Source organism: Lissotriton vulgaris, chromosome 7 (genome assembly GCF_964263255.1).
Source record: "Lissotriton vulgaris chromosome 7, aLisVul1.2, whole genome shotgun sequence".
Classification (NCBI taxonomy): domain Eukaryota; kingdom Metazoa; phylum Chordata; class Amphibia; order Caudata; family Salamandridae; genus Lissotriton; species Lissotriton vulgaris.
Genome location: NC_141695.1, coordinates 1281245431 through 1281266491, shown reverse-complemented (window position 1 = coordinate 1281266491; position 21061 = coordinate 1281245431). Strand labels below are relative to the sequence as shown.

Below are 21061 nucleotides of genomic sequence, written 5' to 3'. Positions count from 1 at the left end.
CTCCCACCCTGTCCACCCCAGTCTCCGTCCAGGGTCGTAATCTGCGCAGTGTCAGGGTCCCCTGTGGTGTCGGGAGTCCCAGTAGTGGTATATTGTCCGCATATGGGGAGGTCCCAGTCGAGTATGACAGTGCTTTCTTCCAGCAGGTCAAGGCCATGTGTAGGAGGGGGTGACAGTCCCCAGGGATCCTAGCATTGGGCAAGAGGAGGGAGTGCAGGTCTCCACGCGCTAATTTGTCCGCCGTGTAAGCTATCTCATGCAGGTCCCTACCCGCCACCCATCGGGTCAGCCATTGGAGTTGGCTGGCATAGTAGTAACTACGCAGGTCTGGCACACCCAGGCCGCCCTGTCTGGTTTTCAGTTGCAGTTTTTTAAGGCTGATCCGTCTTCTCCCCGAGCCCCATATGAGGCTAACCAGTAATGTATTTAGCGTGGTAAAGATCTGACGCAGGAGCATAACCGGCAGGTTCACAAAATAATACAGTATGCGGGGAAGCAGGACCATCTTCGAGACCGCCACTCGTCCCATCACCGATAGGGGTAAGGACGTCCAGAAGCCTATGCTACCTCGCAGGCCAGTAATGGCCTTACGGATATTACCGTCAATCTGGGCCTCCGGGTCCCGGTAGACCTGTATCCCGAGATATTTAAACGTGGTCGGCGCCACTTGGATTTCGTAGGCCCCGAACTGTATGAGGGGGGGCTGTCGGCCATCTCGAAAGAAGAAACCCAGGGACTTCCCTGGATTTATAGCCAGCCCAGATATGACCTCAAACCGTCTAAAGATATTCGCCAGGACCGAGTGGTCTCCTCGCAGGTTCCGGAGGAACACCAAGATGTCGTCGGCATATATTGAGATCATGTGGTCGGTGCCTTCCACCGGTATGCCGTCCTCCGCAGCTCTATTGCGAAGCGCGATAGCCAGGGGTTCCAGCGTCAGCACAAACAGTAGTGGCGACAGTGGGCAGCCCTGTCGGGTGCCCCTATGGACTTCATAGCGGTCCGATGTGTGTCTCCCCGTGCGTGCCCTAGCCCTCGGGCCCGTGTATAATAAGCGGATCCATTTTATAAGGCCGTCCGGGAAATCAAAGCGATGCAGAACTTCGAACATGAAGTTCCACGTCAGGGAATCAAACGCCTGACGGAGGTCTAGTGCTATACAGCCGGCGTGTGGTAGGTTGTGGGGTGTAGTTGTCATGAGGGCATGGAGTCGCCTCGAGTTCTGGGAGGTACTCCTCTCTGGGAGAAAGCCGCATTGGTCAGTATGGATCAGGCCAGGGAGGTGGTGTTGGATCCTCATGGCAATAGCTTTACTAAGGATCTTATACTCCGTGGAGAGCATGGAAAGGGGCCTGTAATTACCTACATCTTGACTGTCCCTGCCGGGTTTCGGGATAGATATCACCAGGGCCTGCATGGTGGTAGCCGGGAGATGGCCAGCCTCGTACGCCGTGAGGTATATTTTCTCCAGGACAGGGGCCAGCACATCGGCATATGTTTGATAAAACTCCCCTGGTAGGCCATCCATGCCCGGGGTTTTGCCCCGGTTAAGCGAGTGGAATGCTACCTTTATTTCCTGCTGTGTTATAGGCCCGGCTAGAGCCGCCTGGATTCCAGGGGCCAGCACTGGGAGCGTCAGTTCGTCCAGGAAGTCCGTCAGTTTGTCCCTATCCACTACAGAGGGGGGAGCATAGAGGTACTCTAGGTGGGTCTTAAATACATTGTTGATCCCCAGTTGAGTGTGTATCAAGTCACCCGCCGCGTTCCGGATAGACGTTATTGTAGGGCTCTCAGGGGCATCCCGGACCAGCCGGGCAAGCAGAGCACCGGACTTGTCCGCCTCCGACTGTTGTCGTTTCAAGTAGGCCCCGTAGTCCATCACTCTCAGGGTCTCTAACAGTTCAGCATGTTCGATATTACACTGCTGTAGATCAGTCTGTCGGCCAGGGTCCAGCCCTACCGCATTTTCAAGGTCACGCAAGCGCTTCTCCACCTCGCATAGCCTACTGTGGATCTCCTGTCTGGCTCCCACTAGGCGGCCTATAGCAGCCCCCCGTATCACAGTTTTCATCGCGTCCCATACCACTAGGTTCGAGGACGCAGAGTCCCAGTTTGTATCGAAGTAGCCAGTTAAGGCTTCAGCTATGTGTGATCGAAACGGGCCATCCTCGAGCAACTTAGGGTTAAGCCTCCAGGTAGGGACAGGTGAGGGCACTCTCCCCCAATGTAGGTCAAGCGTTAGCGGCCGGTGGTCTGAGAACGTTTTAGCAAGGTAATCTGACGAGTCGCATCTAATCGCGACTGAGGTGGAGCATAAAAATCTATCTAGTCTGGTATGTAGGTTGTGTACAGGGGAGTAGTATGAGTATTCTTTATATGTTGGGTGCAGTGTGCACCAGATGTCAGCCAACCCCCAGCCCCGAAGCCACGTCCCAAACAGTTCAGACAGTTTATGTATTCCAGCCGCCTGAAAGGGGGGGGTGCGATCTGTCAAGGGCCACATCTAAAATCATGTTCCAGTCGCCTCCCAAGATCCAGGGGACGTCCACCCAGTCCGTCAATGCCCGTCCCACTGCAGCTAGGAACTTATCTTGGTCGAAATTCGGGGCATAGATGCTGCCCAGTACTACCACCTCCCCGTCTAGGGTGCCCCTCACCAACACATAGCGCCCTTGTTCGTCTGTTCGTCTCTCCAGTTCTACAAATGGATGCCGTGGCATACCCATATCGTGGCCCCCCTGGAGAAGGCAGAGTATGTGGTAGAGAAGATAGTACCCCTCCATTTTTTCCATAGCAGGAGTGCTTCGGAGTGTGTCATGTGTGACTCCTGTAGGAACGCTATCTGTGCCTTTTGTCGTAACAGGAAGGCATGCACCCTGTGTCTCTTCTGCACTGCCCCCAGCCCTCTCACATTCCAGGTGACCAGCCTGTACTTGCCTTGTGTTTCAGCCATAACCCCATGTAGGTGTCGCAAGGAGTATTCCCATATGTCTTAGTGAGTGATTCGCCCTTGTCAACCAGGAGACAGTACCCTCCCTATCCCAAACCCCAACTGTGGAGGCGCAGCCTCTGAACTCCGCTGTGCCGAACCATAAACATTGTAACGTAATTAAACAGGTAACGTTGCATACGCTAGTGGGGGGTGGGCCAAGCGCTGGCCGTGTCCATAGTGCCATGCCTGGTCAAGTCGCCGGCTCAACGGCGCCGCCGGAAGAGTTCTTTCGGGATTGTTCGGTATATGTGTCCACGTCTTGTGGGAGGGAGGGGGGGGGAGAGGAAGGGGCAGGGGAGGGGGGAGGAAACAAGGGCAGCCTCACACTGGTACAGTTAGCAAACAGCGGCCAAGTGCCGTAGGATCTCAGGATACTGGAGCTCTTAACACCCTGCTTTCACCCTCCTGGGACCGGGTCATTCGATACAGGCCTCAAAAAATCTACTTGTCACTCGCTGAGGCAAGTCCGATTTTATCAGGTCAAGCTAGATTTAGGACCTACTCGCCTGTTCTGGCGAGTTGACAAGTACCAGGTGTTCTGTTCAGCCAGAAAGTGAAGGAGCAGTAAAGATGCCTTTATATCTTTTGCTCTGTGCTCTGTGTTGAGAGACAGAGGTCTGAAGTCAGTTTACAAATGCTTTTCCTTCTCTGACTGCAGAGTTCAGGGATTTTTTAAAGTGAGCTGTCTGGCCTGCTGTACGAGGTATGACATGAAATGCTTTAGGGTATCAGATTTTTCCTACCACACATTTAAATAGCCAATAAGTCAACTGTACAAACATTTCAAAATATATTTCAGTAGTAATGAAAACCCATTTTTTGTACTTGTGTGATGAAAAAATATTTTAATTGGATGAAAAGCAAATCAGAACACTTTGCTTGGTGATGTGCAAATGATAAATATGTTTTCTGAGACCCAGTTTTCACAGATCATTTTTAATACACTATATAGTTTCAGCAGTAAAGCTGCAAGGTAGTGGGACGGTTTTGGGCCATTTCTTGGAAATGTACTGACTGTAAATGATAGTGTGCTACCACATCATGCTTTAGTAATATATTTATTAAAAGTGAGTGTTTAAACATGAACTGTGAAACAATACTGCCCATGCCCGGATGGCAAAGAAATTAGTAAACTGAGAGGCAAGTCAGGGATAATGTGGCCCCTCTATGTGGGCTAGATTCTATTACACATGGAGTAAACGTTTAGTCTATTTTTGCTGAATTCACATATTTGAAGGTGCACTCATGTGAGAATGAAAAAAAGACAACTTTGTAAAATAAAATGTTTGAATGAGCACACAATTTGTTTGAGACCAGTTTACAGGTCAAGTACAGTACAGATAGGTCGACTAAGTTAAGTTAGTTTATTGTACAGTTAATAAAAACTCACAATTTAAAAAGTACAAATGTATAAAAGAAATCCATAGTTGCATTTGAAACATAAAAAGAGCGGGTAGGCGTGCATATTAAGATCATAAGAGTCACAATTTGAATATAATAAAGGCCATGAGGATTAGGGAGACAAAGTTCTTACGGATTTAGGAGACAGAGTTCTCCGGGAAGGTTAGCACGGCTTTGGCTTGGCTAGTGCTTCGGGTAAGCCCTGTGACTGTTTTGTTAGTCTACTAGCCAATATGTCGAAACATTTTGTTAATCTGGAGTTTAGCTGGATTTCTTCTGGATTAAAACATAGCATCACAGCCTGCCTGCAGCTTTTTATGCCCTTCTGGTTCCATAGGACCCGAAGTAGAGAACGCCTTATGTCCAAGAGGTTTGTACAGATACAAATGATGTGTATGAGGTCCTCTTTTCCAGATGAACAGAGTCTGCAGCAGTTTGCTGAGCTTTCCCTTTTCCAAGGTGCCAAGTGGGGTAGTATGGGTATGTTGCCTAGGCGCATGTTAAGAAACGTGTTTTTTGTTTTCTGTGTGAGGCCCGTTGTTAGGTACTCTTGTGGCTTAAGATCGTTGTAGCCTTTCAACACTACCCATCCATGGGCTCTCTTATCCAAGGTGTCTTTGTCCTCAATAGATGAAACCATCTTGGTGACTTTCGATACCACCTATTTAAAGGTGCCAAGGTCAGTCGATGACTCCCAGAGGTTTGTTAATCCTAAGGTCTCCAGTGATTCCATTAAGTAATTCCTTGCAGGTGAGTTATCTCTAATGGACAGTTCAGTCCAGAGTTGGGCATTTAAGGATCCATGGTCGGCTTCTCTACTTTTCCGCCAACTTTTTATATATGTGCCTCTTCTCTCCACCGTTTGTTTCTGTAGTCCGAATTAGAGACGGATTTGAGCGGGCTATGTGTAGGTGGGTAGATGGAATATTGCCCTGTATACTCGACTAATGGTATTGTCTAATGTCGTTGCGTCTTTACCTTGCATGGATTCGCTGCTATAAGGGAGCATGGGCTGTAAGCGCGCTCTTATCACCTGCAGGAGGGGGCCCAATGACCAGTCTGGGAGAGCTTTCTGCAATGGCTTTATCGACAGATGGAATGTCGTGCCCTCCCGACGGATGGCCTCTAGTTGGTGTTCAAAAGAGCAACTGCCGTCTATTAGAACGCCTAGGTATTTGTAAGAGGCTACCTGGTCTAGCCTCTGTCCGTCCAGAAACCATGCAAATTTCTGTTTTTTTGTGGTAAATCATTATCATGATTTTTGTTTTGTTTATGTTAATCCTTAGTGAGTTAGTTGTGGAGAATGCATTGGTGTTGTCCAGAAGATGTTGGAGGCCGATGGGGGACTGGCTGATGAGTACAAGGTCGTCTGCATATAAGAGGTTTGAGAGTGTGGTGTTGCCCAACCGCGGGGCATGGGATTTGGCTTTCTCCAGTTCGCCGAGGAGATCTGCGAGGAAGAGGTTGAACAGCATAGGGGCTAGGACGCAACCTTGTTTCAATCCTTTGCTGGTGCTGATTTGTCTTGAAAGGTGCGTACCGGATCCCAGTTTGATCCTGACCCAGGTGTTTGTGTGTAGCATTACCAGCTGCTGTAAGAGTGGGCCTGGAATTCCCCATCTATCCAGCTTCTGCCAGAGTTTATGCCGGTCTAAGTGGTCAAACGCGGCGCTGTAATCGATGAAGCACAGAAATAGTGAGCTCTTAGTGGCTTTTACCGCATCTGCCAAAAGAGTTAGCGCCATGATATTTGCCGTAGTACCCTGGCCGCTGCGGAACCCGGTTTGGGTTGCTGGGATGATGTGCTTTGCGGTTGCCCAAGATGTTAGATCCTCCAGGATGAGGCCCGCATAATACTTTGCCTCTGTATCGATTAGGGCTATGAGGCGATAGCTACTTGAGTTATTCCTAGCGCCCTTTTTATAAATCGGGCTTATTATAGAGTCTCTACAGGATGTTGGTATTGTTGCTGATTCCCTTATTTCATGGAAGACTGGTGCCAAGGTGTTGCTCCAAAAGACAGCGTCTTGTTTATATAATACTAGCAGCCTGTCCCGACCTTGTCCGGGAGCAATCAGGCTTCTCCGACCCCCGCCTGCCCCGACATTGCCCAGCAGCCCGGGCCCCCGGCCGCTCTGTCCCTCGCCTGCCCCGACCCCCGCCTGCCCCGACATTGTCCCCCGGATGTCACAAAGGCCCAGTGTTGAGGCGCTCTGCATAAATCTTTATGGCAGATGTTGTAAGTCCACGTCTCCCGCCTGCCCCGACCCCCGCCTGCCCAGACATTGTCCCCCTGAGCCTTTCCTCAGCCGATGTAAATTGTACCCTTCTGTTTTGTTGTAACTCCCCGTCCCCCGCATGCCCCGACCCCCGCCTGGCCCGACATTGTCCCCCGGAGCCTTTCCTCAAGCAATGTAAATTGTACCCTTCTGTTTTGTTGTAACTCGCCGTCCCCCGCCTGCCCCGACCCCGCCTGGCCCGACATTGTCCCCTGTTAGCCTTACCTCAGCCGATCTAAATTCGATCCTTCTGTTTGGTGTAAGTCCCCGTCCCCCGCCTACCCCGACCCCCGCCTGCCCGACATTGTCCCCCGGAGCCTTACCTTAGCCGCCGCTTCTCAGTTCACCGCTCCTCGCCGCTGGTCACAGCTCCTCCCGCCGGTCCGCTGCTCCTCACCTCCTCCCCCGCGCCATGTCTGCCGCTCATCACCGCTCCTCCCCCACGCCATGTCTGCCGCTCCTCCTCGCACTCTTGGACGCCGCACCTCCCCGCGCTCCTGACGTCAGCACACAGGTCGCGGCCGGTGCTACTTCGAGGGGACTACTTTTTTTATAATGTACATTTTTTAAATATAACGTATTTTGTAACTTTATATAGCCTATGTCCATCTGCACACCCTGAGGATTACAACGATGTATCGGGTGTGTGGATTGGCGCTGTGGTTCCAGAGTTTACCCGCCTCAAAGCCTCAAAGTTCTTCCTTTATAATAGTAGTATAGATTGGCGGAATCCCGTTATGGCCGGGGGCCCCCTCAAGTTTACCTTTTGAAATTTGTGTTCTGATCCTGTCCACTATTTCTAGGTGTGTGTTTTCCTCTCTATTTGCAGTTGGGTCGAATCTTGTTGTTGATTCCTCAGCCGAGGTTGAGATGTAGAGCAGGGATGATTTCTTTGTGTGGACATGAATCACTTTGTTATTAAGTGTGCTGGTCTTGTCGGAGCTCTGATACGATCCATCTGACCAGTCTCCCCCTCTGGACTTGTGCGCATCTGGATTGACTGTGTTGAAGTGAGCTGAAAGGTAGTTAGCCCAGTCGGATTCAGATATGTTGGAGTTGATGCCTTTGTGACCTGGCTGTTGGAGGCTATGGATTAATTTCCAGAAACTGGAGCTGTTCTTCTGTTTCGAATTGAGAACAATTTTTATCCAGAGATCTTCGTTCAGTTGCCTTTTCCTTTCCCAGGTCTTCTTTTTTAGCTGTGCTTTTAAGATGCAGAGCTCCTTTTGAGGGACTTCGTTGTTTGGTTCTTTTCGGAGCTGCTTAAGAGTCTGGTTTAGTTCTCGTTTTATGATTTTTATCTCTGGTGTTGTTGCTTTTCCGTGTGTGATCCGTAATGTGTTCCCTTTTTGGATTTTTAGCTCAGTGGCATGTTTTGCTCCGAGTTGCGTTGCAAAGTCTTCCCAGGCGTCTAGTGGATTTGTGTTTGAGCTAGATATCTGGTGCATGATTGTTTTTGCGCTGGTTGATAGTTCCTCAGCTTCAGTAGTCTTACACCTTATTCGTCTATAGTTGGAGGTGTGCTCTGTGCGATATGTCTTCTTTCCGCTGCTTCGTTCTCGCAAGACAGACCTAGTTTAACTTCTAGTGGCAGATGATCGCTTTGGGCGCTGTCTCCTACCTTGAACGAGCTGATTTTTTCAAACAATGGTAGTGTCTCAAGAATGTAGTCGAGATGAGAGGAAGTGCTTGAGGAGAAGTATGTTGGTACTGGTGGGATATCCTCTGCAAATCGTCCATTGAGTACTCTCAAGTTTAGCTGCTCGAGGTCTTTCAATAGCTGAATTGAAGTTTTTGTATATTTGTTTAGAGAGGGAATGGATTGGTTTAGGATTTCCCACACGATGTCCATTTCCTTTGTCATATCGTCAATTGGTTTATCTCCAAAGAGGTAGAGGTTGAAGTCTCCTGCCACAAGTATATTTTCCATGTCCCTATCCTCCATAAGTCTTGCCAGTTCTTTGACGAGTTCCCTTGACCCCGATTGTCTGTGCTTCGGATGTATGTATGTGTTTATGGTATATATCTGTTGGGTGACCTGATTGTTTATGGTTGTTATTGCTAGTGTCTGTATCACGTTTGGTGAAGTAATGCTTGCTCTTATTTCTTCCATTGTTCCAATAGTTGATATTGAGGCGAAGGCCGCCAGGCCGCCTGAGCTGTGGCCGTACAGGGAGCTCTGGTTGCCGGATGGATTTGGGTTTTGTAGCCTTGTAGTGGTATATCGTTTGCTTCCCAGGTTTCCTGGAGTAGAATCAGGTCAAATGATTTTAATTAATTTGATATTTCGGAGTCCTCCAGTTTGTCTGAGAGACTGTTGATGTTCCAAGTGCATATTTGGATTTTGAGGGGGACAGCAGAGTTGGAGATTAAGGCTGATGCTCTTTGTCAGTTGGTATCACCTGCAGGTATGGTACGTGTTATTGTTGTTCTACGTGGTTCAAGTTGGTAGGTAATTAGGTGTTGCAGGTGTGGTGGATATTTATCCGGTCCTGGGGAGTAGCTATGTGCTCCTTTCAGTATTGATTTGGCTGTTTGAAGGCGTTCTTGTTTCCTTTCTTCAAGGAGCAGGGTAGGATAGGCTGGCCTTTTTCCTGCTTTGAGCTTTATTCCCCACTGGGAGAATCTGAGTGATTCCTCCAGAATTGAGTTTGCTACATCGTTTTTTTATCCATGTGATCTTTGTTGTTTCATTATCATGTGGATAAGGGGCTGGATGAAATTCAATTGTAAGCAAATCTGATGTATTAATGTTTTTTAATTTGTCGATTGAGTTGATTAGCTTCAAGATGTTGCCCCGATTTAGGGTGTCCACTCTTCCTCTAGATTTGAATTCAGTAATAAAGAGGATTATATCCGATTCGGTTTTCCCAGGGGACAGTGTTTGCTGATGTGTATGTAGCTCGTTTTGGTTAGCCTCGTGTGGGGGTTGAGTTTTGGTTGTTGTGGCACCTCAATTGGAACTCGCCCCCTGAGGTTGCTCCTTGGTCTGTCCACTAACTGCTTTGGTGATGCTTAGTTTCCAGGGGTTCCTCATTGGTTCGCGGGTAGTGGCCTCGGTGTTGTGGCAGGTGCATTTTTTCGGAAGTCGATAGTTGTAACCTCGGTGTTGGCTATGGCAGGCTCCTCTAGGGCCTGCTTTACGACTTCCGGGGCCGGTTGCGTTATTGCTACTTGTCGGTCGCTTTGACCTTTGTTTACCAGTTCAGGTAGGTTGCTGGGTGATGGGTTGTTTGTTTGGCCGAGGGGCTTCTGCTCTGTCTGTTTGCTAGTGTTCTCTTTGGAGGATGTCAGGGTTCCTGTTTCTGCTGCAGTTAGTCCCTTTGCGTCTGGTAAGTTTTTATGTGCAGTTGAATGATTTATGTGTTCCGTGTAGTGCTTGGTGACTCCTAGCGGCTCCTTGCCCCCCAGTGTGGTTAGTTGTTGATTCTCATCCATGCAGTCCGCTTCTGCCGGCTTTCTGTTCCTACCCTTTCTTTTTTGTTTGCGGCGGGCACGCGCATTTGTTGGGCTCCCCAGTGGCTCAACCCTTTCTTTGGTTAAGGTATTCTGAGGAGACTCTTCTAATGAGGTTTTGGGATTTGATGGCTGGCGCCCTTGTGTGATGACTTTTTGAGTGTTGTTGCAGATTTCTAGTGGCCTTTTGTTGGGGGTTAGACTGCCAGGCCTGGCCTCGGTTGTAGGGAGCTTTGTGATGTTTGATTTTAAGTCCTCCAGGAGGTTGCCCAGCATCATGGGTAATGATGACAATTTATCGATGGTTGGTGAGCAGACGCAGTTTGTTCTTTCAGTTTGAGTTAGTTTAACTGACTCTTGTCCTCTTTTTATAAGGCCATTTAGATCTGCGAGTTTTCTGTCTATCCCCATGGTGGCCTCTGCTAGCCTTTGCAGGACAGTCAGCTGTTTGTTTGAGACCAGTTTACGGGTCAAGTACATTACAATTAGGTCGACTAGGTTATTCAAGTTACCTGACTTGCATGCCAAGCAACATTTTAAAGGTTTTTCGAGGCCTGCAATAGACATGACTGGTTCAATAATGTGTACATGCAGGCCTCAAAGAAGCGGAGGGCTGCTCTCCATGGCGTCCCAAATGACTATGCTGTTATTAAGCCTCTAAGGAACCGTTATAATGAGGTGTTAACCTCTAGGAAAAAGGAGCTACGGGAAAAGGCCTGGTCGAACATGGTCCAAGCAGCTGAGAATAATGATAATATCCTACTTTGGAATACTACAAATGCTCGGTTTCTGAAAAGTAATTCCATGCCTGAATTAAAAACATATCTACCTCCAAACCTGGGTTGATCACTTCAAAATGAACTTTGACCCTTCCTTAATAATTAGTAGATGCACTCCCACCTAGTTCAAGAGGCAGCAGATATGAGTTATATCTCTAAGAGTTGCATGCCTTAACCCTGGACGAGGTGCTTGAACCCTTGATAGGTTTTGCTACAAGCAAAGCTCCCAGTCCCGATGGGGTTCCGGCTGATGCTTTAATAGGTATGCACGACTTATGGGGTCTAATTTTGACTTGAGTCTTTAACGTATTAACAATGGGCTCAGTACCCTCTACGTGGGCCAATTGCCTTATTCTCTCCATTTTCAAGAAAGGGAACAGGTTCAACCAAGAGTGTTACCGTCCCAGTTCCCTCCTGGATTCATCTGCGAAACTTATGGGGAGAGTTTTCTTACAAAGACTGGAGGAATTTTTGTAGTATATATAATGTTGAACTATCTTACTGCAAAGCAAATGCAAGATTTAATAAACACCAGGCCAGTGTGAGGACATAATGTTAAAAGTCCGTAGTGGGTTGAGGCATCAAGGATAGTCGCCATATGTTGTCTAAGATGAAACTTCTGCTCTTTAATCATGTGAGACAACTGTTGGGTATGTTTCACGATGATGATGATCATTCCATTGCAGATGGATTTGATATGGGGGATTGTACAGAGAGTAGGCTGATGTTTTAATGTATGATATTCTGTTCGATGTCTTGGTTCATGTATCATTGTCTTGAAAGAGCCTTGGCTCAATAGTCAAATCCACATATAATTTTTTTGTCTTATTAGATTATATATGCTTTTAGTGTATATCAAACGATGTACACTGTCTAATGCTGTTATCATACACTGTATGTGTTGTTCTTTTCAAAATCAATAAAATACAGTTAATAAAAAACATGTGAGACAGATCTCAAAAGAAAACAACTGATAGAAAATATTAGCACAACGTGAAGCATTTTGGGCTTGCATATTTAACTTACTAGCATGACTGAATACCAATACCAACGCATTCACTTAGATTCCTATCTTAACAGCAGAAATTAAATGTGAGGGATCCTGAATAATAATTAATTCTCAAGATCCCTCTTTGCGGCACCAGTCGCAAATCTATTTCGCTGCATCTTCAAACACTACTTCTGTTTTGTTAGGATACTGCACAAGTGGGTTGGCAGGCCAAGAACACACCATAAGAGTTGTGTTGAAGCACATAACAACACTGATCAGTGTCCCTCTGCTCACTGCTATCCATAGATGTGAGTGATCACATCTTACATCACTCTCTCATCAATGTATCTTCAAATGTCATTTTATAAATGATGATACTTCTTCAACTTGTGATTACGGATTACGGATTGTCAAGCCTGTTCCCATTACACACCAAGCTCAGCGTTTTCCTCGTTGTGGAGGATGCATGAACTCATGAAAGCACAATAGATGCACACAAAAGGGTTTCTTGTGAGGACTGCTGGAAGCATTGTGAATTTACTTCCTATTTGTGATTTGCAAAGGTCCACGAATTATGGTGGCAGGGCCCGACAGTGACAGCTCATTGCTACTGCACGCCTCTTTATCTCCTAACTTAAAGATGTGGACTTGATTCCTGCTCCCCACTGCCCCATTGAGGTCCTCTAGCCTACTGTTCATTTCTCATGGGTACTATACCCATAAGTAACTGTATTTATTCCCACACAGTGGTGAAACTTTATCACAGTCTGCGTGCCGTGGTGTACAGCTAGCCTAATGCCTTAATTTGTCTTAGTACCCCAGGCAATTCCCAATTCCTGAAGAGACCCTTGAATTAAATGCCGTTGACACTTATTACAAACTGCTTGTCATTTCATGACTGACATGTACACAGACAACTATTGGTCTGTTCTAATGGATTAACAAATATGCAGCTGTTTGTATACCAATGTACCTTTGTATTTCTCTACACTGCTAGTTCACGAGTTTGGTTGTGGTTTTCTCACATGGGGTCCCTTTGCATCAATCCCTTGTAAATGCCGAGTTGAAGATGTAGTTTATGATGTGAATAAATCTGTTCTCATACCTGGAACCTGCTGTTCATAGCTGTTTATAAATGTTCTAAATCAGATTAACTACAGTAATTTTCTTGTCTTTGTCAAGTATTTTGTTGTGAATTAGTTCTTTGTGAACCATTGTGACTTGATGTATTAACCAAAATAGTTTGCATCTGTTTTTGTCAGCCAACAGCATTAAGCATGGTCAAAGTTGCAAGCACGCACTTACAATGGGAATCGCCCCAGCACACTTAGCCCTCTAGGCTCAGTAAAGTAGATCTGACTGAACTTCTCCCTGACTACTTATAGATATATATGCATACATTGTAAAAGTGTTAGCTGTGTTGGTCACCTCACTATTTACACAAATTAGATACCACTATTTGGTTTATTACTTATTTTGCGCTTTAGTACTACAGTAGTGCTAAAGTGCTATAAAAGAAATAAAACAAAATAGTGGTATTTAAATTGTTATTTGTGTACATGTGATGTAAAACGCTCTGACACCCTGCATTGGGATGAGTCTACTCATCCCAATGCAGGGTGTCAGAGTGCTTTACCTCACTCATACATATTTATACATTGACAATAAATCATATGTGTACATCAGTATAAAGGATGTGTTAGATAATGCAGTGAGGGTTGCAATGTGTGGGGGCCACGTCATCATGCCTCACTGTACTAAATTATAAGGATTACAAATTATGAACTGCAAGTAAGAAAAGTATCTCTATCCTAAAAGCAGCAATCCACTTACCTGTTTACATAAAATGAAAATCTGTCATCTGCGTGTTCCATAATGTGCTTTGCAGGAGACATATTAACCTCCTATGCTACTTTGATTCAAAACTAGGACTAGGCAAAACACAGGTCTCTCCAACAAATATGTTATGCTGCAGAGTTACCGTACCATTATTATTATTATTCCCTGAGATTAGCTGGCACACAGAGCTTTCTGTAGCAGGTGCCTTAACCCCATAAAATATTTTAAAATATAGACACTGCAAACAATTAAGCAGAACAGATGTCCTGCCACATTTGTCCTTGTTGCCAATTTTTTTGTGGCAGGGATTAAAAAAAATAATGTTTAAATTGAGGCCCAGATTTTGCGCCTGGGTTGTGTCAATATTTTGGCACAACCCCAGTGCAAAATCTAATTTGTTAAATATTGTAATGTGCTCAAATGTACTCATGCTAGACCTGCTAAACATATGTGAGGTCTTAAGATCCAATATCACTTCCTCTGAAGTCATGGGTTGTGATGCTACATGCAATGTCACGTGCCGTGATGTCATGCCCATTCTGCCTAACTTGGCGAGTCCCCCGCCCAATTCTTTTTTTAGGACTTGAGCCCTGGGGAACTGCATATAATGTTGGGGATAGACAGCATAGAAGCAAAACCTGAAGAACTACGGGCAGTCTAAGGACTACAACTTTTAAAGAACAAACACGTCTCTTGTAGCTTTTGGATGCTGTAATGACTTTAGACAACTTGGAAGAACAGTGGAAGATCATTCCTCAATGAGAGGCGTAAAAATGCGCTGAGGACCATACAAGATTTCCAGTCATTAATTTTTTTTTTCAGGGGGAAACTGCAGAATACATTGAATGATAATGCGCTTTCCTGCATTCATCAAAGAAATAAGTCAATCTGTCATGCTTTGAATTCCGTGCTCGTTAATCACATCTGTATTTTTTAGGTCTCGCTGAACCAATGCGCATGCGTTGTTCTGCGAGAATATAGTAAGGGGGCTTTCAAAAATGCTCCCAAAGTCTGCCGTCGGATCGGGCACAGTGCATGTGCGCCGGGCGCGCGCACCATTTGTCTGCCTACAGCCTTTGGGAGCATTTTCGGGTCTGCTTTGATGTTCTCAGTGAGCCGCGTGGCCACTGAGAACATCAAAGCGGCTGCAAAATGCTCACCATTTGCCACCCCCCACCTTCCTGCTGGCATTCCCCCCTCCCTTCTCGCCCAGTCCTTGTTTTCTGTCCTATTTTCCACTCAATTTCTTTTTCCTCCCACTCCATTCACGCTTGGGTTCCCCTCCCCCTCCAGCCTTTCTTGGACGCTCTCCTTCACCAGCCACCTTTGACCAATATGTATCCTTCATATCCCCTCTCTGTGTTTATCTTTAATATCTACTCCCTCCGTTTTACTCTTCCCTTTTACCCTCCTCCGATTCCCCACCCACTCCATTCGCGTGCAAACCCTTTCCTCTCTCCTTTACTTTTGTCTCCTCTCGTTCTGATCGTTTCTATCTCCCTGTCTTGTCTTTTCAGTTTTTCTCATCACTCTCACCCCTCCTCCCCATCTCGCTATTATCCCTTCCGCCCACACCAGTTTCTGGTTGTCTGCGCGCGTCATCACCCTCTTCCTCTCTCACACTAGACTGGTTTGACCGGAGTTAGGCCAGTTCACTGCCCTCGTGACCTTTCTCCTGTTCTGCGGGGTAATTCCCCCCCTCCTCGTGAGAAAGTGGTGGGGGGCTTGGGGGGCGTTGACGGATTGTTCAAGCTGGCAGAGACATCCAGGGTGTCCAAATTTGATCTAGCAAAACTTATCATCTTTGCAATGTTTTCCCTAATGCTGTTTTCTCTTTTTTTGTGAGTTATTCCTGCTTATATTTCATACTAGCAGTCCGTCCCGACGTTGTCCGGGTATGAATTGCTGCCAGCCAGTAGTATATTGTTTTGTAGGATTTCGTTTTGATAGCATTTATTATCTGTGAAAGACCTGTAAAACGCTCCTTTTCACATTGCATTGCTGATGCACTTAAGAGAGAGCGTTCTGTAGTGTGTGAACTCGAGTTTTCCTACTTTATTTTTCCTTGCAATATTATATAGCGCGAACTTGACAACATGGCATGAGCACAATTTACATTACAGAAGAACACATTCATTTGTGGTAGGCACGGGTAGACAAAGCCATTTGCCTGGAATCACAGGATGTTGAGCTGATGCCGAGATTCGAACGTAGCTCCCCAGCTCTAAAGTTAGCAATTCTAGAACTTGTGGCGGGAGGTGTGTCTAAAAGTGTATGTCAGTGCTGGCCATCAATGAGAGAGACCTGTGCATTTTTCAAATCGGTGGTGAAAAAATATGAGTATGTTGCTGGAGATGTGGGCCGCCGTGCCACCAATGTACTTACCGGGGGAGGGTAAACACCCATTATTCCGAAACTTTCTTTCCGCATACCATCACTCTGCATACTTTCATTACGAAAGTACCATGACTCTGCAATGCCATTATAACGCATGGCATTACATTTTATATGCTTTTACCACGCATACATTTACAACGAAATTCGTTGTAAATGCATGAATGGTAAAAACATGTTTTTTTTTATGTTTGGATAACGTAAGTATGGGTATAGGGGTATATGTTTTGGGGTACTGAGGTATATGTTTTGGGGTGTTTGGGTATTTTAAGGGTTCAGATATAGTTTTGGGTTATGGGGTACAGGGGTAGTTTTAGGGCTTAGGGATAGGTATGGGTTTTGGGGTACAGGGGTATTTTTAGGGTTCAGGGCTAGGTTTGGGTTTTGGGGTACAGGGGTATTTTAAGGGTTCAGGGCTAGGTTTGGGTTTTGGGGCACAGGGGTATTTTTAGGGTTCAGGGCTAGATTTGGGTTTTGGGGTACAGGGGTGTTTTGGGGTACAGGGGTATTTTAGGGTTCAGGGGTAGGTTTGGGGGTACAGGGTTATTTTTATGGTTATGGGGTAGGTTTGGGTTTTGGGGTACAGGGGTATTTTAGGGTTCAGGGTAGGTTTGGGTTTTGGGGTGCAGGGGCATTTTTAGGGTTCAGGGCTAGGTTTGGGTTTTGGGGTACAGGGGTATTTTTAGGGTTCATGGGTAGGTTTGGGTTTTGAGGTACGGGGGTATTTATAGGGTTCAGGGCTATGTTTGAGTTTTGGGGTGCAGGGGTATTTTTAGGGTTTAGGGATAGGTTTGGGTTTTGGGGTACTGGGTATATTTATAGGGTTAAGATGGGTTAGTGTTTAAGGGTGTTGGGGTATTTTAAGGAGTACGGGTGGGTTATGACTATGGGGTGCAGGGGTATTTAAAGGGAGCAGGGTGGACACCCGGAGCTGGAATGTACAGAACCTGGAAAGAAAAAACAATGAAATATTGGGCACAACGCTCACTTTTTTTTGTAATCCCGCACCTCGCACACGCCCCCAGCATACGCCCACAGCACAAGATATGAGACATGGCATGAAGGGCGGAACGTACCACACGCCCCCAGCGTTTGCCACGACCCCAGCACACGCCCACAGCACAACGCAGACACGCCCACAAGGGACTACTTTGCTGGCACGGTTCTTTTACCTTTTAAATGTATATGGTGGGTGTCTGCATAGCCTATGTCATTCTGCTGCAACTGCCCTTTGCAACGCTGTATTAGGTGTTGTGATTGGTGCTGTGGTTCCTGAGATTACCCGCCTCAAAGGTTTGGGCTCTCTCTTTATTATATTAGTATAGATATAGAATTGTATCCTTGGTATTTTATATTTTTGTGCAGATAATTGATTATCGATCATAGTTTGCTTATTATTGTTAAAAATGCAATAAGAATTGAAATACAGACAATCCCTTGTGAATTGTGAGTATCTCAGGCACGCCCCACCTTCGGTGTGAGTAGCGCACCCAGTCATGAGATCTCAACATGAGCCATACCAGCAGTATTTCACCCATTCCGGAAATCTCACAGTCCCGTGCCAAGAGTGCGCCAACTGCCGAACCACGAAAAGGCCCGTCCCCTATGCTGACCCATAATAAGACCGCCTTTGTCCTCAGTAGTCCCCTCATGACAGCCTGATGGAATAACTAGGAGAGCATGAGCCCGCCCACCAACCATGGTGGCCCTTTAGGAACAAAACTGCAATTCTATCTAGCAAGGGAGCAACGCCAGGATGCTGTTTCTTATATGTCCCCCTGTTGGCGACGAGGCCAGCTGCATCTTTCTCGGAGCACAGATTTCAAAATGGCACCTCTTGTGTGAGCGGGTCACCCAGTCGAGTGATCTTATGTTGACCCTTCTGAGTTGTAAGTAGCTCTCCTAGGCCACATACCTAGTTATGTCCTTTCAACGCTTTGAGTAGCACACTCAGGTAGGTTCATTTAGGTGGGCTTAGTAACAGAAATTACGAAGTCTTGGAAACAACAGGATTATTCCGGGCCACACGAAAGGGGGGCATCAATGTTGAGATTCTAAAGTGTTCAATGTCAGGTGTGAGTAGCTCACCAAACTAAAAAATATCAAGCATTTTCATATCAGTTGTAAGTAGCTACTCAGTTCAGAGATGTCAGGCTCTCCCTCGGCAAGTTGGAGTAGCTTGCCCAGTCCACATGTGTGTCTAGTTTTACTTACAGCTGACAACCCTGCGCTGCGCTGTACTATCTGGAGCAGCGGCTTTAAAATAGGATTTTCTGATCTAACCCCCCCCCCCCAAGCAGTGCCCATGCATTGCGTGCCACTTTCCTGCCTTCCCCACCATAAGCCGGGCCAGAGTTTTAGCACTGATGCGGACCCCGAGCATTCATTGCCTCCTACCTTCATACCAAGTCGCAGCTAAACTGAAAGCAAATTATTCCTGTCACCATTTCTGTTCCTCTGCGTTTTTAATGTTTTTAAAGGAAATGTGTGAAACGCATCTGTCAGCGAGTTGTCATAGGAGAGTCGGGCTTCCTTATCGCTGGAATGTCTGATTACAGAATACCACTTTTCTGCGACGAGCCAAAGCGCGTTCAGGCCATCCAGGGCAAAGCATCTCTCACCCACACATCTACCCATCCTCTTACCCACTCATCTAACCACCATCTTACCAAATCATACACCATCCTCTCATCCATTTATCCATCCTTTCACCCACTTATTCAACCATCCTCTCACTCATTCATTATTCTACCCACCCAACCATCCATCTTTCACGCACACATGCATCCTTCTAGCCACCCATTCATCTTTCACCCACTCAGTTTTCATCCTTTCACCCATTCATCCATCCATCCATCTTTTCACCTACTCATACACCCATCCTCTTACAAATGTATCCATGATTTTATGCACCCACTCATCCATATATCCTTTTATCAACCCATTCTTTCACCAGCTCATCAATCCATCCTTTTCCCCCTTTCCTACTACTAGCCCATCCTTTTTCTTCTTTATTGCGTTAAAGTTGCCCGTTTATCTGCCAAGTCGCAGACAGAAGAGGTACATATAGAGCCCCACCCCGCTCTAGCTGCTAAAGTGGGGTGTTCACAATGTCAATGCAATAGATCTATGATCTGTGGCTCGGAAGCTGGGGCGTGGCATTTGGGGAAGCTGCCCACCGGTTATTCGCAGCTGTCTCTCTCGTCTCCTTGTAACTCTCACCCTCCATTCACCAGAGGCTCTCTGTTTCTAACCCGGTCACTTATTTCATCTCAGCCTTTCAGTCTATCCTTGTGGCAGTCCCCACCACCACTCTAGGCTGTCTCTGCGCTCTCCTAGTCACCCTGCCCCTTCCTTCACTAGAGTCTCTGCTTCTTACCGGTCTCCTCCATTCACTTCACCCCTTCAGTCTCTCCTAATTGCCCACCTCATGGGCTGTCTCTACCTCTCGGAGTCATTCCGTTACTCCTTTCACCGCTCTCAACTTCTTAGTGGACTCCTCCTGCCACTGTCTTCTAGTGATACTGCCATCCTGTACTACACGGGCTATCTCTCCCCTCGTCATTCTGTCCCTCCTTTCAGCAGAGGCTGTCCTTTTCTCAACCAGTTACTCATTTCATCTCAGACTTTCAGTCTCTCATGGTGAGGATGGGGATGGAAGAAAGAATTGAGGGGACACCAGGGAGGAATAAAGTGATAACATGTGTGAACCCACATCATTCCAGGGCAGAGAAGCAAGGTTACTGGCCGCCTTCACCAGCTAGCATCTCATCGTGCCAGTGCAACGAGGCGGGGTGACTGGCTGCCTTCAGCAAATGGCATCTCATCGTGCCAGTGCAGTGAAGCAGTGACTGGCTGCCTTCAGCACAACCAAACACACACACACAACCACACACCCGCAAACAACACACACAACCACACACACACCCGCAACCACACACAAACACACAACCACACACAGACAATCACACACACAACCACACCGTCAGTGCATGCTTTCACCAGGCACACACACACACACCACCAGCCGTCATTGCACGCTTTCACCAGGCACACACACACACACCACCAGCCGTCATTGCACGCTTTCACCAGGCACACACACCACCAGCCGTCAGTGCACGCTTCCACCAGGCACACACACCACCAGCCGGCAGTGCACACTTCCACCAGGCACACAACCACCAGCCATCAGTGCACAATTTCTACAAGCACACACACCACCAGCCATCAGTGCACACATCAAATGTTAACACGTCCACAATTAACTATTGTAGCAATCGCAGTATGGCGCACTTTACTTTTAAACATATTCATCTAAAGCGCAGCATGCCACCGTTGCAAAAAAAATTCACATTTTTTTGACCTACAATTTATAGACTATTGTTGCAATTGTTGTTGCAAGATTTAGCAATGCCAATAGCTCAAACTTAATTAATGTGAGACCTATTGAATTGCAAATGCTTGTTCTCCTTTCGGTTCCCCTCACCTGCCCACTCTGCTTCCTTCGACCTTTGTAGACTCTACCAAAGGATCCTTCACCCACCATCTCCAGCACCTGGTACCGTTCCATGTCTGGGAAAACGGAGGTATGAGGACACAGCCTGAGAGAAGTCCAGGCTGGAAGAGAGGGTGATCACAGTCTAACAGGGAAAAAGGCAGTTGGATCGGAGTCCCGGGGTGGCACTTCAGTAAAGATCTCAAACTTTGGGTCCCAACAAGAAACTGTGGTTTAAAAAAACATGGGAACTTTACAGTATGGACAGCTCCTCCCCTTCTAACTATTATTTTCTTTTCTTCCTGGGTCTCAGGACCCTACGGCCTGCCCTCAATTCTGCCTGTCTCTTTCGCGACAATGGAAACAAAGGATACATCTATTAAACCTAGCCTGAACGGTAACTGAGGCACCGCCACCTTGGGAAGAGGTAGC

General features: G+C 46.8%; 1 protein-coding gene across 2 annotated transcripts in view; it reads right to left on the bottom strand.

Moving 5' to 3' along the window:
* The window catches only part of STK36 (serine/threonine kinase 36), a 223409-nt gene extending 202471 nt beyond the window's left edge, over positions 1-20938 (bottom strand). For both annotated transcript variants that reach the window (XM_086931854.1, XM_086931855.1), the window contains exon 1: positions 20621-20938. In XM_086931854.1, coding sequence (XP_086787980.1) covers positions 20621-20704 — 84 coding nt within the window. In that variant the 5' untranslated portion in view covers positions 20705-20938. The remainder of the gene's footprint in view (positions 1-20620) is intronic.
* Between the last annotated feature and the right edge of the window lie 123 nt (positions 20939-21061).